A 17,757-nucleotide genomic window follows, 5' to 3' on the forward strand; every position below is an offset into this window, starting at 1 on the left:
GGATTGTCTGCAGCCACCAGAAGCTGGGTGAGTGGCAGGAACAGATTGTCCCTCAGAGCCTGTGGAAGGAATCAGCCTTGCTGACACCTTGATGTTAGACTTCAGGACTACACAACTGTAAGAGAATACATTTCTAATTTATTTTAAAATTTTATTTTATTTTATCCATTTATTTTTAGCTGCACTGGGTCCTCACTGCTTTGTGTAGGCTTTCCCAGTTGCAATGAGCAGAGGCGGTGCCCAGGCTTCCCGTTGTGGTGACTTCTCTTGTTGGGGAGCATGGGCTCTAGGCACACGGGCTTCAGTAGCTACAGCGTGAGGGCTTTTGGTAGTTGCAGTTCACAGGGTCTAGAGCTTGGGCTCAGTAGTTGTGGCGCATGGAATTAGTTGCTCCAAGGCATGTGGAGTCTTCCCAAATGGGGGATCAAACCCATGTCCCCTGCATTGGCAGGCAGATTCTTAACACTGGACCACCAGGGAAGTCCTTATTCTTTTTTTCAATATTTACTTATTTATTTCTTTGGCTGTGCTGGGTCTTAGTTGCATCATGCAGTATTTTTAGTTGCAGCATGCGGGATCTAGTTCCCTGAACAAAGTTTGAGGCCGGGGCCCTGCACTAGGAGCCCAGAATCTTAGCCCTGGAATACCAGGGAAGTCCCCATTTCTGTGATTTTAAAGCACCTGAAGTGCAGTGCAGTGCTTAGTCACTTAGTCGTGTCTGACTCTACGACCCCATGGACTGCCCACCAGGCTCCTCTGTCCACAGGGATTTTCCAGGCAAGAATACTGGAGTGGGTTGCCATGCCCTCCTCCAGAGGATCTTCCCAACCGGGGATCGAACCCAGGTCTTCTGCATTACAGGCGGATTTTATTACCATCTGAGCCACCAGGGAAGCCCTTTAAAGCATCTGTTTGGTGATAAGTTGTTAAAGCAGCCCCAGTTAACCATACACTGAGTTTCTAGTAAGACTGAGAGTCTTTTCACACATGTGTTGGCCATTTGGGTTTCCTGTTCTCCAAAAAGATCCTTTCTCAACACAGAAAAACTTCTCCACCTGTCCACTGTTGTCCTTCTAGCACTAAAATAATACAACTGCTTGTATGGATTCTTGGGTTCTTTGCACAACTCTATAGCTTGACAGATATCAGCTGCCTATTGGTTGGGAAATCTGATCTACAGGATAAAATTTCAACCCTTTGTCAGGGACCTGAGTGTTCCTCGTGGTCTCACCTTGCCAGTCTCTTCAAGCTGATTTCTCTTCCCATAAATATCCCACAAAAGACTTCTTGTGGAACAGCCATGCTGCCTCTCACCTATGTGTTTTATCCATGTTACTTACTCCCTCTTCCTAGAATGACACCCATCACTTAACATGCCTCTCCTCCTCTCCCTTCTACCACAATTCATTCCCATCCTACCAGACTCAGCTCAAGTATTACTTCTCCCAGGAGTCTGCTCTGATGGTTTTCCATCCCCCTCTCATGCCTTTACCCCCTAGTTGAGATGGATACTCCCCCTTTTCTGTTTCCTTAACCCTGTAAGCATCCCTCTTATTTTGTCTGTATGGATTTTTTAAGCACTTACTGTCTATGAGCACAGAGTTAGGCTCTGGACGTGCTGTCATGAGGTTTAGAATGTGGTGGGCCTCTCACATATCATACAGTTATTTTCTTTAAGGGCTGAGACCATGTCTTCATGTTAAAGTCTCCAACACCTTGGCAAATGTATTCAGTCACTCAGTCACATCTGACTCTTGTGACTCCATGGACTGTAGTCCTCCAGGGTCCTCCGTCCATGGAATTTTCCAGGCAAGAATACTGGAGTAGGTTGCCATTTCCTACTTCAGGGGATCTTCCTGATCCAGGGACTGAACACACGTCTCCCGACTCTCTTGCATTGACAGGCGGATTCTTTACCACGGAGCCACCTGGAAGGCCCATCATGGCAAATACTGCTTGACAAATAGAGGGTAACTAACACTGAACAGAATAGGAAGGGAGGCTAAGAGGTGAGAGGCTTGGCAAAGGACTTGCTTTTCCTCCCCATGAAAAAGCAGATTCCCTCCACCTGCCATGATGGGGATGAGGAAACCATGAAAAGCAGGGGCAATCCTCCGAAGATGACCCCTTGAACTCAATTCATGAAATTACCTGGTGAATTATTTTCCCTTAGACGACTAACAAAGGTGAGGGGAAGGAGAAGGCTTGGTGGCCAGGGTTTATCATGGGTCCCAGAGCACCACCCAGGTGACTGGCACCTCACGGGCCTTCTGGCTTATGCTTAACTTAGGAAGTTAACCAGCCCTAATATCTTCGCCTCAAATTCCTCCCCCCAGCTCCAAGTGACTCCAAGTCCTGAGCTGTAGGGGCAGGGGTGAAGAAAAGAACTGGGGACTGCACAGCCCTCCCCCCAGACCAAGTGATCATGCTCCCCACTCATCACCAAATACCTTCCTGCACCTGCGGCATCTTCTCTTTCCTTCCTTCACAAGCATCCATTAAGCACCTGACACTCGGTGTCAGGGTCATACCAGGGGCTGGGGTCACAGAGATGCACAGGCCTGTACTTCTTGCCCACAAGGTGCTCACTGACTAGCTAGGGAGACAGACTGCAAAAACCAACCCAGAGATCACACTGCAACCAGCAAGAGGCCCAGCTGAGAACGCTGTGTTTTCAGAGCCTTCAGCCCAGCAGGCAGATACACCACATAAACACACACACACACCCCGAGACACACAACACAGCCAGTGTTGCTGTGAGCAAACACACATAAGACAAGGACCATAAACTCATAAACATATGGTAGATAAAATAAATGGATTATTTGAATGTCAAGGGTAAGCCTTCCTTTTATAGATATTGCAAGAACATAAGTAATGGACCTTCTTGCCCAGAATGGGGCGTGGTAAGAAAGAACTTTGGTAAAGGCCAGGAATTGCCAGGGTGGGGGTGCTGACTGCCTGACACAACATCAGGGGAGAAAGTGGGAATCGGGCCGAAGAGGAGGGAGGAAGAGGCCTGAGGCTGTAGTGGCCGAGCTGCGTGAATGCAGCAGGCAGGGCTGCCGGAGAAGCCACATCCCACGGAGAACAAGAATGCGGGCTGGGGTGCCAGACAGGCCTGGGTTTGGATCCCAGCCTCACCAACTACCAGCTCTATGATCTTGAACAAGTTACTTAATTACCTGAGCTTTGGCTCCCTTGCCTTTAAAACCTGGCTAATAACAGTACCCAGATTATAAGGTTGTTTGGAAGGATCAAATTAGATAAGGCTTGTAAAACATTTAGATCTACACTGGCACACAGCACAGGCTATCACTTAATAAGCAAGCTAACAACAAAGGATGGCAAGGCAGCCTGCATAGACAGCACCCCGGGGCCCTGTGTTTTCCTGTCTAAAGCCGCCACAGGCCTCCTGTCTTTTTCCTCACCTTCCTAAGTGCTAGCCCTCCCCGACAGCACCCCACCTGCTCAATCAGCAGAGAATTGAGATTCACAGTCAGAGCCTCTCACAGCCTCTCCCTGCCACTTTCCAGAGGATGGGAGCCCTAAGGATCTCGATGCCCGAGAGGCCAGACCACCTGTGTGCTTACCTGCCCATCGGCCCTGAGCCTCTCGATGGCCTCGGAAAAGGACAAATGGTGCAGATACTGCACAAAATCTGCACCCCTACGCTCTCCGGGGCCACCACCCTGATGCTAGCACCCGGGCAGAGCTGTTCTCAAACACCCTTCTTTCCGCATGAGTCACCTGGGGTGCAGTGAGGGGGTTGGGGTGAAGTGCTGGTGGTCTCTGCCTCGACCATCTTACCAGGGCTGGGCCTTCCAGACTCATCCTGCCCTGCCCTACCTGTTGGTTCAAGGAGGAGAGATGCACCTTGAGGGTGGGGCAGGGCCATGCTTCTTGGGATGTCCCAGGGAGCCAGGAACACATAGTTGGAACCCAGTAAGTTTGTTTAATCATGGGGAAGCTCCAGCCATTCCTATAGTCTGAGTCAGGACTCAAAGATGGGAGCCAAATTCCCATGAGAGAGCCCTGAAGAGGCCCTTAGTTCTGCCCTATGAGCCATTTTTATGGAAGACTTTCAACCCCTTTTATAACAATAATGATTAATGTTTCATAGACACACACAGAGAGTTTGCAAATAACGAGAAAAAAAAAATCTATGAAAGCATGTTTTAAACTATAAAGAGTTACATTACATCTAGTGTGTTTGTTTATTTAAGCTTGTAAATAGAAATACCCTGAGATGGTCAGGATGTTTTATCTCCATGTTGAGGAAACCGTGGCTGGCAGAGAGCTTATCAAAATGGTCCAAGATCTCATTGGGCAGGAATCTAGGTCTTCTCACTGCCCTATCACATCACACAGTTCAATAAAAAATTTACTAAGCCCCAAGTGATGTGCTGGGCAGAGGTGTCTGTGGGGGGGGGGGTTCACTTAGAAAGACTCAAGCAGAGCCTCCTGGAGGAGCTAACAACCTGGAAGAGGAAGGGTGCAAAATGGCACATCCAGCCCTGTGAGATCCCCTGTCCACCCTCTCTCCTCTCACCCTCTCTCCTCTGTACTTCTGGACCCATCTCATGCTCTCCCTCAGCTTCAGCCACAACCTGGACTGCAGATGAGTCAGCCTACAGCTCTCCAAAGCTGTATCTCCAGCCCCCTGAACTCCAGAGCTGCAGACCCAAGTGCCTCCTGCAAACTTATCACAGGGAGTTTCCCTGGGCCACCAACCCCACAAGTTCAAAGCTGAGATGCCCTCCTCCTCACCCCCTGCTCAGCATCCTGCATCCCTGAATTAGGTGGAGCACTCCCACTCAACCACCTATGTGTCATCCTGTTGTCCCACTCCCCACCCACACAGTCAACCAACTGCCAAGTCCTGTCCATTTTCCTCCAAACTATCTCTGAAATCCAGTCCTTCTCTTTCTCCTCATGCCTCTGTGTCAGGTCAAGCTCTAACTCTTGCGTAATAACCTTTTAACAGTCTCCGTGCCTTCAGCCTTACCTCCCACGAATCCATCTTCTCTGCAGTCAGTTTGTACAGGTCCCTCTTTGCCCCAAGCCTCAAAGCCTTGAAACCCTCCAGTGGTTCCTCTCTCCCTGCAGGGGTGAAGTCCAAGTTCCTTCCCGAGATGATATGATATACCACCCTTCTGCCTTTACAGTCCCTTCTCCAGCCACCCCCTGCCTCAAACATTTCACAGCACAGAGGCTGGCGTATCTGAAGGGCCGGCTCTGTAAGTGTGAGATCTATGCATTTTATTTATTTATTTGGTTGCACTGGGACTTTGTTGCTGCACACAGGCTTCCTCTAGCTTCAGAGAGTGGTGGCTACTCTCTCCAGTTGTGGGGCAGGGGCTTCTCATTGCGGTAGTTTCTCTTGTGAAGCACAGGCTCTAGGCACACAGGCTCAGTGGTTGTGGCTCCCGGGCTCTAGAGCACGGGCCCAGTAATTGTGACACACGGGTTAGTTGCTCTGAGGCATGTGGCGTCTTCCCAGACCAGGGATCAAATCCAGGTCCCCTGCAGTATCAGCTGAATTCCTATCCACTGCAACATCAGGGAAGTCCAGTTCATAATTTTTAACAAGGGCATTTTAATTATACACTGGACTCCTGCAGTTATCTTGCTAGTCTTGCCTGCCTGTTGTTCCCTGCACCTCCGTTGCAAAGCCTGCAAAGCTTTGTACAGTCTACTCCACCCGGAACACCACTCCCACAACTCCCTCGTTCTGCAACTCTTCTTTTAACACTCAATTTAGGTGTTATCTTTGGGATGCCTCCTTTGACCCTCCTCCCTCCCAATCCCTGCCCTAATCACATAACACGTAGCAGGTGTTCAACACTTGTCTATTACATAAATTCAGTGAGAAGGTAATGTGTGACGAAAGTGCCACAAAAGACTTTTAAAGCATGATCCACGGTAAAGCGAGGCAAAGAGGGCATTTCTAAAAAGACTCCTCTTGAGAGTCTCTTGGACTGCAAGATCAAACCAGTCAATCCTAAAGGAAGTCAACCCTTCCTATTCACTGGAAGGACTGATGCTGAAGCTCCAATACTTTGGCCACCTGACGGGAAGAGTTGACTCACTGGAAAAGACCCTGATGCTGGAAAAGATTGGGGGCAGGAGGAGAAGGGGGCAACAGAGGATGAGATCGTTGGAGTCGTTGGATGGCATCACCGAATCAATGGATATGAGTCTGAGCAAACTCTGGGGGTTGGTGAACGACAGGGAAGCCTGGAGTGCTCCTATTCATGGTGTCGTAAAGAGTCGGATACGACGGAGCGTCTAAACAACATCAAGGACCTCTAAGTTTCTCAGTGGGCGCTAGGACCCTGTTGGCAGACTTGTTAATCTTTAAGCAGAGGGCTCCGCGCCTGCCTGGCCGGAAGCGACTGGGACCAGCTCCAGAGCGCCGCCTGCCGGGATCCCGCCGCGGCTGCAGCCCTTTCCTGGCGCTCCGGCTCGGGCCCGGTCTTGAGCCCGCCTCGCGTCTCCCATTGGCTGGCTCCTCTTCTCCCGCCCTTCGCCGGCTCAGCCACTCGGAACCGGGGTGGGTGGGGCTTGAGGCCCGGGATGGAGCGCGCGTCCCGATTGGCTCTGAGGAAGGCGGTGACGTGGCCAGAGAAGACCCGTCTGTGCCTAACCCGAGGCTCAGCCACAACAGCACAGGATTAGTGGTAGGCGGGGCGGGTCCCGGTCGGAGGCCGGAAACGGAAGTGAAGGAAAGATGCAGGTGGGGGAACAGCAGCTGGGGAAGTGGGGGGCTGCCCTGGGACCCCTGGGCTGAGTTCAGCCGGTACTTTCCTGACCTGCCTCCTCAGGCTCCCTCCGGGGGGGCGGCCCTCCCCCGCCCGTTTGCTGGCCCCTCAGGGTGGCGGTTGGGGCGATGAAGTGAGCGCGCGAGTGGCTTGTCCGCTCGCCGCACTCATGCATCTTTCCCCGCCGTGTTTCCCTCCAGGACCATCAGCACGTGCCCATCGACATCCAGACCAGCAAGCTACTCGGTAGGAGGGGCCCCCCCGCTCAGCTAGCTGTCAAGGGGAGACCTGGCCCCCTTGCCCTCGTCACCCGCAGCGGAAGCGCCGACCACTCTGTTCTGTGCTCCCATCTGTGGCTGGACCTGCCTCAGTAAAAGGAGCGGGAAGGAACCATGCAGAGACTCTATACTTGACCTGTGTTTTCTTTTTTAACGTATATAACATGTTGTCAATCATATTTTTGAGGGACAGAGGAGAGTTGAAGGCTTACCTTAAAGCTGATCAGCTGCTGGATGGCAGATCTGAAGTTAGAACCTAAGTCTGTCAGGTTCCACTATTGTATTATGCTGGAAAAAAAAAAAAAACAACTTTCTTCCTTTTTATTTTTTCCTTTGATTTTAGGAGGAAAAGGCACGTAGGTCCACTTGAAAAGAAAGCCTTTTAGTGGCCAGGCCATCTCCCTGCTGTCTGTATCGGGTCTATACTTCCTTTCCAGTCAGAGCCAGGGAAGGGCCTCTTCACTCTGAGCCCTCTAGGGCAGTGCACAGCTCCTGGATTTTTAAATGGTCTTTGAATTAATTGTTTTGATGCCAGTTGTGTCATTAAGATGACATCTGTTTGATTATGTCATCCCTCTGCTTCTATTTCTGTGACATCTACATAATTTTTGTTTTTGAAGATTTTAGTGGAGTGCAGCAGTGGGAATATAACTCATAACTAATGTGGGCTCCCAGCATTTGACCAGTTAGCAGATTTATTAACAACGGCAAGGTGGCCACTTAGTGGAGCATCTTTAACTTCATTTTGGATTTGTCCTAGCTCTTCAGGACATGTACACTCTTGATGTATATGCTTGTATTGGTCCCGAAAAGGACCAATAAAAACCCAGCCATTTATTGAGGGTTTATTCTATACCAAGTGCTGTTTTATGTGCTTAACATTATGAAAATGAAGATCTCTACAATTTATTGAGCCCTTGCCATGTGCCAGGCACAGCGTTCAGTGTTAGCCTTTGTACTCAGTATATTTATCATCCCCATTTTACATGTAGAGAAACTGAGGCACAGAGAGGTTGAGAGACTTGCCCAAGAAAGTTGGTAATTAGAGCCAGGACCAGCTGACCACAAAGTCTAGGTCTTAGCCCTCTCCTATGAGGAAATGTACATGGTTCCTATTCACCTATACCCTCAACTAAAAGCAGGTCTGGCCCAGAATCCAGGAGGTCAGTCACATTGGTATGCATGTGTGCAGGATGGTGCTTCACTGGTAAGAGTAGTGTTATTTAGTCCTTAGGGGCTTTGCAGTTCTTTCATCTGGCATTTGGTATAACCATCTTGTATTTTCATTGTCATGGTTAATCCCAGCCCTGAGAAAGTAGAAATTGAATGGCATCCTCTGTCAGTAAGAAAGTTATAGTTATCCATGGAAGCAAAAATATGATGGAGAATTTAGAGTGGTCCAAAGTGGCACTTTGATGTCAGGACCAATTGAAAGCTTTACTTTACCCTGTGTTGAGGCAGTTACTTTATAAAAGTCACATTGTGGATAAAGTTAGGTTGCTGGAATCTGTTTAGCCCCAAGTATCCCTTTGAGCCTGTCTTCATTCCCATCTTCCTGTGACCCCCACACCTTAACCAATATGAGTACAACTTTTAGCCAATGCCTTAGCATATTTCACTTGAATCAGTGATGGAATTTTGGCCATGGGAATGCTATGATTTGGGTTTCTGCTACAGACTGGCTGGTAGACAGAAGGCACTGCACCCTGAAATGGCAGAGTCTGGTATTGACCATCCGAGAGAAGATAAACGCCGCCATCCAGGACATGCCAGAGAGCCAAGAGATCGCCCAGCTGCTCTCTGGATCCTGTGAGTGCTTCAGGGCTGCATTATTGAACCCCCCTCTTTCCTGGGGTGGTATATATCTGCTGAGCTGTTCCCTTTTCTTTAGATATAGGACTGTCCTCTAAAGAAAAAGAGGCTTTTATTTGAGGTGTAGATGCTGGTTTATTTCAACACAAAATGATGTAGGGAAGAGCTGTGCCCTCTAAAGTTACTGGCATATACATGAGTCAGCCATATGTGGTGGCCGCCGTGGTGGGTTAGAGACTGTTATTTCCAAAGTCTTTGTTTTTCTTTGCTTTCCAGACATCCACTACTTCCACTGCCTAAGAATTGTGGAGCTTCTCAAAGGCACTGAAGCCTCCACAAAAAATATTTTCGGCCGGTACTCTTCACAGAGAATGAAGGCAAGTGTGGGTGACGGTGGTAACGCGCAGCTGGAGGCATCCAGTCCAGGGGGTCAGAGGCTGTCTGATCTCACTGAGGATCCAGTGGAGATGCCCCCGTGTAATATTTCCTCAACTTTCTCTCTGTCCCCATAGTTTATGCCAAAAGTAGATCCTGAAAGTTAAGTATCAGTCGCTCAGTCGTGTCCAACCCTGGGTTTACATTTGCTTTGGGAATCGCTCGTTGGCACCATCCTCTTAAAGTGGGTGGTCCAGCCAGCATTATGAAGGAGGGTGAGGATGCAGAGACTGGGAGAGCGTCCCCTGTTGGGGGATTGAGCTGGGATGTGGCTGCTCTCCTGGCTCACTTCCTCTTTCTTTTCTTAGGATTGGCAGGAGATCGTAGCCCTCTATGAGAAGGACAACACCTACCTAGGTGAGAGGCCCAACCTGGGAGTCCCAGTGTCCCCGGGGGGGCTCCCTCCTCGAATTTTGAGACACTGGACTTCTAGGAGGTACAGTTCATGTTGGGGAAGAGGCTGGTGTGTAGAGGTTTGTGAGGTGGGAAAATAAGTTTCAATGAGTATTGGGAGGCGGATGACCAGCAGGCAGGTTGTGGGCATTTGGATGGATGCTTATGGGTCTTCTGCCGGTCACCTCTTGATGGCTAGCACCCCCGATACCCCTCTGCTCCACTGGGCAGAAGAGGCACAGGTTGACCTGGGGCCTGTATCAAGTGCCTGAGAGAATAACTAAAAGGCTGACTGTAGTTTGGGTTGTATTTGCTAACAGTGTAAATAATTATAATAGCTAATATTGACCAAATATTAATACTTATGAAATGTAAGGAATTATACTTGTGTTTTATATGGATTCTCTTAATTCTCATGCTAAATATTACTACCCCTGTTTTATAGTTGGGGACTGGATTGGAGAGGTTAAATGACTGTCTTAGGTTCCATAGCCAAGAAGGGGAGGAGCTGGGAGATCAACCCCATGCTCTTCGCCTCCAGGCTAGGGTATATTTGCGCAGGTCCTTGGGACAGGCCTGCCTTAGTGGTGGGGGTCTGGGGTGAACTTCCTGGGTCCATCCTTCTCAGTGGAGCTCTCCAGCCTCCTGGTTCGGAACGTCAGCTATGAGATCCCCTCCCTGAAGAAGCAGATCGCCAAGTGCCAGCAGCTGCAGCAGGAATACAGCCGCAAGGAGGAAGAGGGCCAGGCGGGGGCTGCCGAGATGAGGGAGCAGTTCTACCTCTCGTGCAAGCAGTACGGCCTCACAGTGAGCAGGCCGGCTCTCGCGCAGCGGGGGGACACGTGCCTGGGGCCTCGGTCTGTCTTCCTGGGCCCAGTGCCTTTGCTTCTGGGGCGGGCTTTCCTTCTCTGCCACGTGGGCCCTTCTTGGGCCAGTTTCTTGCCCATCTTGAATCTTCAGGCATTTTCTTTAATCCGCTGGACTCCACTTCCCACCACTTCTGTCTGAGCCCACCTCGTGGATCCTCTCTAGGGGGACAATGTCCGAAGAGAACTACTGGCCCTGGTGAAGGACCTACCCAGTCAGCTGGCCGATATCGGGGCGGCGGCCCAGACCCTGGGCGAAGCCATTGACCTGTACCAGGCCTGTGTGGGGTTCGTGTGTGAAAGGTATTGAGGGCCCCGGCTTCTCCCGGTGGAGGGGGGCGGGGACCACTGAGCTACTTCCCCGGCTGCGCTCTCTTCCCCACTTGTACTTTCCCCACGTGACGCTTGAGTGCAGGCCCAGCCCTGGGCCTGGCCTCACAAGTGGGCAGCAGGAGGGTCAGCGGCACGCCCCATTGCAGCCCCACAGAGCAGGTGCTGCCGATGCTGCGGTTTGTGCAGACGCGGGGGAATTGCACGGTGTACGAGTGGAGGACGGGCACGGAGCCCTCGGTAGTGGAGAGGCCACGCCTTGAGGAGCCCCCTGAGCAGGTGGAAGAAGACGCGGTAAGACAGGCCGAGTGAGAGCCGCTTCCTACCCTCATACACGGTTCAATCCTCCCCTTTGAACTCAGAGTCCAGAGGGAAGAAAGGGGTGTTCCTGTGAGGGAGACTGCAGGTGGAAGGGCCCAGAAGGCCCTACTCCATTTTTCTGGCATTCTTGAGACCACAGGGTAGATAAGCACTGAAGAGACCCAGGAGGCTGGTCAGCTTTGAACTGGGAACCCTTCAGTCCCCTGAGCTCTCTGAAGACAGACTCTCCTTTGGGAAGCTTGGAGACCGTTATGTTTAAACAGAGTGCCGGTGCTCCCTGCTGAGACCTCGAAGAAGGCAGGCCCCTTTTGCTCACCCATCTTCTTTGCACTAACACTTTTTTCCCTTCTAGATTGACTGGGGTGACTTTGGGGTGGAGGTGGCGTCTGAAGGGGCTGACTCTGGCATCTCTGCCCAGACTGCTGGAATTGACTGGGGCATCTCCCTGGAATCGGATTCAAAGGTTGGGATGCTCTCTCGGTCCGTCTCTCTTGAGGACTTTCTGTGATTGCTGTTTTGGTGATAAGAAACATGTTGGGAATTTCCTAGTGGTCCAGTGGTTAAGACACTGTGCTTCCACTGCAAGGGGCAAGGGTTCAGTCCCTGGTCAGGAAACTGAGATCCCGGGTGCCTTTCAGTGTGGTGAAAGGAAAAAAGTTTTCTCTCTCTCTCTTTAAAGACATCACTTGAAGTTCATAGCTCTTGGACCACATATAGTTTGGGGGGAGGCAGAATTTCCAAAGGGACATGTCAGAGTTTAGACCTCTTTCTCTTGGTGTTTGGGGGTGTAGGCAGGTGGTACCTATATGCATGGGCCCACACTGCCATCTTTGCCACCTCCATCAGGGCTGCAGGTCCTTCATACAGTTGAAATGTGCCATCATTGAGCTTCTTGAGGGCTTTAGTTTATTCTGGCTCCCTTTGCTGGGGAAAGTTCTCCCAACACTGCAGGGGTTCTTTGCTCTCCACCCAGGAAGCTGGGGGTGATGAGATAGACTCGGGAGACGATGCCACTGCTCTGCAGATCACCGTGCTGGAAGCCGGAACCCAGGGTGAGTGCGTCGCTCCCTGCAACCCTGGCAGAGGGTACCCCTGTGTCTGTAGAAGCAAAGAAAAAGTACACTGCCAAGGCTCTGCTTCTCATACAGTTACCTGTTTTTTTCAAAATCTTGTTGATGATGTGAGTGTAGTGGATAGAGAAGAGTTCTTAAAATGAAGCCTAGAAACTCTCAGTGCTTTGGATATTGAATGTGGGTCAGCCTTTGTCTGGGATGTTCCGGGAGGGCTGATCTGGCCCCCGCTTCCCCACAAGCCGAGAGGCTGTGACTGAGCCACTAGAGGGCAGTGCAGGATGAGACTTGATGCCCACCAAAGTGAAGGAACTCTTGGTTCTTTGGAACTCAGCTCTGTGGTCCTCCTCACAGACTGCAGTTGCCTCTCGGTGCCTGATTAGGGCTGCGACAAATGGGAAAGGGTGACCCTTCCTTCTTGGGTTGGAACAGAAAGTGGCTTTAGTGTAGTGTCTGTGTCTATATTAATGCATGAGGACTTCTCAAACCAATGGTCTTCTTGTATAGTCTTTAGCCACTTTATCACTTCTCTCTCTTCCTGGCAGCTCCCGAAGGTGTTGCCAGGGGCCCAGATGCTCTGACACTTCTTGAATACCCTGAGACCCGGAATCAGTTCATTGATGAGCTCATGGAGGTACTTTTGTCTCTGGATGATGTGCAGGGAGGCCTAGCACCAGCATAGGCGGTATTACTCTAGCCACCTGACTGACCCTCCTGTTTGTGTGAAGGATGCTGAGTGCTGTCAGTGTTCTGGAGCAGGGGCACTGCCATTCACTCTGGAGAATTAGGATGCTTCCCATTCATTCCATTCATTCAACGGGCTTCCCCGGTGGTTCAGTGATAAAGAACCCACCTGCAATGCAGGAGCCGCAGGAGACATGGGTTTGATCCTTGAGTCGGGAAGATCCCTTGGAGGAGGGCATGACAGCCCACTCCAGTATTCTTGACTGGAGAATCCCATGGACGGAGGAGCCTGGCTACAGCCCATAGGGTCGCAAAGAGTTGGACACAGCTGAAGCGAGTGAGCACGTATTCACTCAACAGTGTTCATCATGTTTATCATCCTTCCTATACCCCTGGCGCTATCTGTGGAGACTGAACAGAAAACAAGACAGAATCCTTGACCTCATGGAGCTTGTAGTCTAGTGGGGAACGCAGGCAAGAAACGAGGCAAACAAGTAAAATATGCAGCATGTTAGGTGTTAACATAGTGCCATGGAGAAGAACTGGAAAGGGAGATGGGGTTGCTGGGAAAGCCTGTGGTTTTTTTGTTCATTTGTTTGTTTTTATTTTTTATTTTTATTTTTTTTAAGGCCTGTGTTTTTATGTTGGTGGTCAAGAAGGCCTTGTTGCAAAGGTGACCAGTCAGCCAAAACCTGCAGGGGGTCCAGAGAGAGCCAAGCCCATGTCCAGCAGAATAGGCCTTCCAGGCAGGGGGAGCAGCACAGAAGCTTTGAGGCAGAAGTGTGTCCGGCACAGGTGATGGACAAGCAGGCCGAGCAGGGGAGCTGGGGGAGTAAAAGAGCTCAGAAAGCTGAAGGGAACTGGGAGCTATTGGAGGTTTGGAGTACCATGTTCTCATTTGTGTTTCATGTCATCTCTGTGGCTGAGGTGTCTGGCAGCCCACAGTAAGAAGCTGGTGTTCCTGGACCTTCTTTGTGGGACTGGGAAGCTGGGGGCCTGCCTTTGTTAATTTCTGAGTCTGTCCACTTCTCAGGCCTGCTGGCAGGGTTGGGGCTCATGGAACATCTTGTCTTCACCAGTCTAGTTCAGATTTCCATGGTTGAATAAAAGTGACAAGATATGTGGCTGGTTCTCAGATTTCTTCCTAGCCTTTTCTTAATCTAGGGCTTCTCAAACATGGATTCCTGTTCCCTGAATCTCATTTTTCCCATGGAGAGAAAATAACTTCATTGAGCAGAGAGAACCCTTTAAATCGCTTTGTAGTTATCTGATCCATAGCCTGGGAGGAGGAGGGGGTGTTCCTGGGCTAGGTAAGGCCTGAGACAGCAATGAGGGACTGAAAGTTGATGGTGGAGGCTGCCCCAAACTCCCACCTTATAGTTGGTGATTTCTAGCAATAAAAATGCTCAGAGGAAATAACTGCTCCTCCATTGTTGTTGTTCATTCACTAGGTGTGTGTTAGTCATTCAGTCGTGTCTGACTTTGTGACCCCATGGACTGTAGCTCACCAGTCTCCTCTGTCCATGGAATTCTCCAGGCAAGAATACTAGAGTGGGTTGCCGTTCCTTTCTCCAGGCGCTCTTTCTGACCCAGGGTTCGAACGTGGGTCTCCTGCATTGCAGGCAGACTCTTTACAGTTTGAGCTACCAGGGAAGCCCTGTTCATTTGCTAAGTCATGTCCAGCTCTATACGACCCCATGGACTGTACCACACCAGACAGTCCCCACTGTCTCCTCCAGAATCCAACCCTTACCTTATTCTATATTTTGAACAGGCTGAGGGCCTAGCTTCTGAGTTCTTTTCTCAGTTTGAACCAAATCCTCTTCCATCCTCAGCTAGAAATCTTCTTGTCCCAGAGAGCAGTGGAGATGAGTGAGGAGGCAGACATCCTGTCTGTGAGCCAATTCCAGCTGGCTCCAGCCATCCTGCAGGGCCAGACCAAGGCAAAGATGGTCGCCATGGTGTCGGCACTGCAGGATCTGATTGGCCGGCTCACCAATCTTCGAATGCAGCACCTGTTTATGATCCTGGCCTCACCAAGGTCTGGCTTTCCCCCTGATGTTGGGCTGTTCCAGGGCATGTTGCAGGTCTCTGCCATCTTGGGTGGCCCTGCCTCCTTGTTCCTTCCTCTCCGTGACCCCTTGGGCCTCATCCATGCTTCCATAACTGCAGCACCCCAACTGGGGTTGGAGGTTCTCTTTGGGGCAAGATGGGGTGGCTTGAAATGTGCAGGTAAAATCTGCTTCTTGGGTAGGATGGGGAAGTGGGAGTGGCATTCCATACAAGGAAGGACTGAAGGATGTGGAGGCTGAGAGGCTGACAGAGACCGAGCCTCCCCCGTTGCAGCAGTTGGATGGGGACATCCAGGCTGCCTAGAGACACCGAACACTTACGTGAACGCCCTGCCCAGGTATGTGGACCGAGTGACTGAGCTCCTCCAGCAGAAACTGAAGCAGTCCCAGCTGCTGGCTTTGAAGAAAGAACTGATGGTGCAGAAGCAACAGGAAGCCCTCCAGGAGCAGGCGGTTCTGGAGCCCAAGCTGGATCTGCTGCTGGAGAAGACAAAGGAGCTGCAGAAGCTGGTGAGACCAGAGAGGCAAACCTGCCCAGTTTCTGCAGAACGAGGCCCCTTTGCCTTCTGCCTCCCGCCCACTCAGTATCACTGTCTTTCAGATTGAAGCTGACATTTCCAAGAGGTACCATGGGCGCCCCGTGAACCTGATGGGAACCTCTCTGTGACCTACTGCCGTTGTTCTTCCTGCCCATCTTCTCAGCATTCAGGATGGAGGAGGGACAGCGCGGGGCCCTTCCTGGTGAGAGACTAAGCCGACTGGAGGCAGGAAGGCCCCGTGATGGAACTGTCACCCGGAGGGTGACCTCGGCACTCTCTGTACTCTCTGCAGGAGGCTGTCTTGATGGTCCTGCGGCCCCTCAGCCTCAAATCACAGCTTCTGGCCCTTCTTGTTAATGTAGTTGGACTTTAATAAAAGAGAGAGATTCTTGTTTCCCTACTGACAGTGCCCCGTCTCTGGCCCTGGGGTTGAGGGTGGGTACCCATTTGCATGGGATTCTTGATCCTCTGAGGTAGCAGGTTGGGGACTTTTCCTCTTTGCCTCTGGTGGCAGGGAGGCCCCACAGATGAGTGTCTACAAACAGTTCAGCAAGGGGCTCTGGGGTAGCTGAGTCAGCTGGGGCCCTTTCTCTCCACAGCCAGGCCCAGACTGCCCCACTCAGGCCAGAAGCCCAAGGGGAGCAGTCAAGTGGCAGCCTTGTTGGAGCCAGCAAAGCTGTATTTTCCTTTTAATCACAGCTTACCTCCAGGCAGAGGGAAAATGCGGTTTGGGGAGGAAGGGTCTGATCAACAAGGTGGAGACAGGAGTTGTCACCTTCGCTAGCTGCCTGTCCACTTCCCACCCATAACTGCCTGCTCTGTGATTGGGTACAGCCCACCCCAGGCCAGCACCCCTCTCCCCGGCCACCTACCCGTCCCCATTTCCCAGGAAGGGTAGGGGTTGGGGGTGGCCAGCAATTCGATTTTAATTTCATAGCAGAGCAGTTGATTCATGGCTCTTTGTCGCTGGCGTTGACTCCCGTAATGACTTTCCATCAAAATGAAAAGTGGAGTGACACCACTCATTATTCCTGCTGCTTGTTATCTCAGTTCTGGGGAGGGCCGCCCCCTCCCTGCTGCCTTTCAGCCGTCCTGGACAGTGAGTGATGGCCCCTATTAATCACCGACCCCGCGGACTCCGGCGGACACACGCTATCCAGAGGAGAGAGAGATAAGGCCGCATGAACTGCTCGAAGCCGCTCCTATCAATTAATGTCAGCCCATCGCTTCCCCCCAATCTTTGCCTGTTCACCTCCTTTTGGGGGGATTGGAAGTCTAGGAATTGAAAAAGGAAAGACATTGGTGTGGAATGTCGAGGTACAACGGTTCTGGAATAGAAGGGCATCGGGGCCCAAGCGGGCCGTGTCCCACCCTCAGGCGCTGTGACGGCCCGGCTGGGGAGCTGTCTGCGGCTCTGGGGTCCTTTCTCTCTGAGAGAATGTTGGCCACGTCCTGCCCCACCTGTTTGGCTGGCTCCACTGGCCTTCTGACCTACCCCTTGCGGCCGCCATCAGCTCACTGAGGCATGCTACCCTTGCCCACTCTAATGTCCCTCAGCCAATCAGCAGCTGTCATGCAGACTCTTTGCTCACAGGCACTGGGCTTTGGGGAGAACTCTGTGGTCATGTGATCATGGCAGACTGGGTTCAGGCCTCCTAAGCTCTTGCTCCTGCCCTCGGGAGCACCTTGCTGGCCTTCTCCACCCTGCCTGGGGCCAGTAGGAGATGTTGGATGTGCTGTTTGCCCGCAGGAGACAAGAAGTGGGTTTAATAGGTTTTTTCAGCAGATTTTGGTCACCTTGGTAAGCAGTGTGGCTAGGGGACTTCTCTCAGGGGGTATTGGACCCATTTCACTGCTTATCTGGTGAAGTGAAGGCCCATCTAGCTGTAGGTTCATGTAACTGATTTCTTAAAAGAACCGTAACATTGGGTTTGTTCTCCAGAGTCTTTAGCCCCATTTCTTGTGACCCTGTGCTTTGCTTCCTGGGTCCTACTTTCCCCAACCACCCAATGGCATTGAAGAGCCCACCTGGCTGTTTGACCCCGCAGAAGGGCAGCTCTGTGTCTTTCTGATCTGCTCCCAGATTTCCCAGAGCACCACTCTGATTGCATTTAGCTTCCTGCCTGTTCATCTCAGAGGTGGTTGTGAGGATTAAATGAGTTAACATCTGCAGAGCTCTTAAAACAGTGCCTG

At 51.2% G+C, this 17,757-nt stretch overlaps 1 protein-coding gene across 2 annotated transcripts; it reads left to right on the forward strand.

Moving 5' to 3' along the window:
* The first annotated feature begins 6,631 nt into the window (after window positions 1-6,631).
* On the forward strand, window positions 6,632-15,965 carry CDK5RAP3 (CDK5 regulatory subunit associated protein 3). 2 transcript variants are annotated; one of them, XM_065910271.1, is made up of 14 exons: window positions 6,632-6,739; window positions 6,965-7,010; window positions 8,720-8,851; window positions 9,131-9,231; window positions 9,598-9,646; window positions 10,311-10,489; window positions 10,715-10,851; window positions 11,028-11,172; window positions 11,552-11,662; window positions 12,173-12,251; window positions 12,815-12,903; window positions 14,789-14,994; window positions 15,364-15,535; window positions 15,627-15,965. In XM_065910271.1, exons 1-14 carry the CDS (start codon window positions 6,734-6,736, stop codon window positions 15,690-15,692), a joined length of 1,518 nt encoding a protein of 505 aa, XP_065766343.1. In that variant the 5' UTR covers window positions 6,632-6,733; the 3' UTR covers window positions 15,693-15,965. The 2 variants fall into 2 exon arrangements, with proteins under 2 accessions (XP_065766343.1, XP_065766344.1); XM_065910272.1 differs by lacking the exon at window positions 6,632-6,739 and adding an exon at window positions 6,772-6,802.
* The last annotated feature ends 1,792 nt before the right edge of the window (window positions 15,966-17,757 follow it).

This window comes from Muntiacus reevesi, chromosome 18 (assembly GCF_963930625.1).
Source record: "Muntiacus reevesi chromosome 18, mMunRee1.1, whole genome shotgun sequence".
Taxonomy (NCBI): domain Eukaryota; kingdom Metazoa; phylum Chordata; class Mammalia; order Artiodactyla; family Cervidae; genus Muntiacus; species Muntiacus reevesi.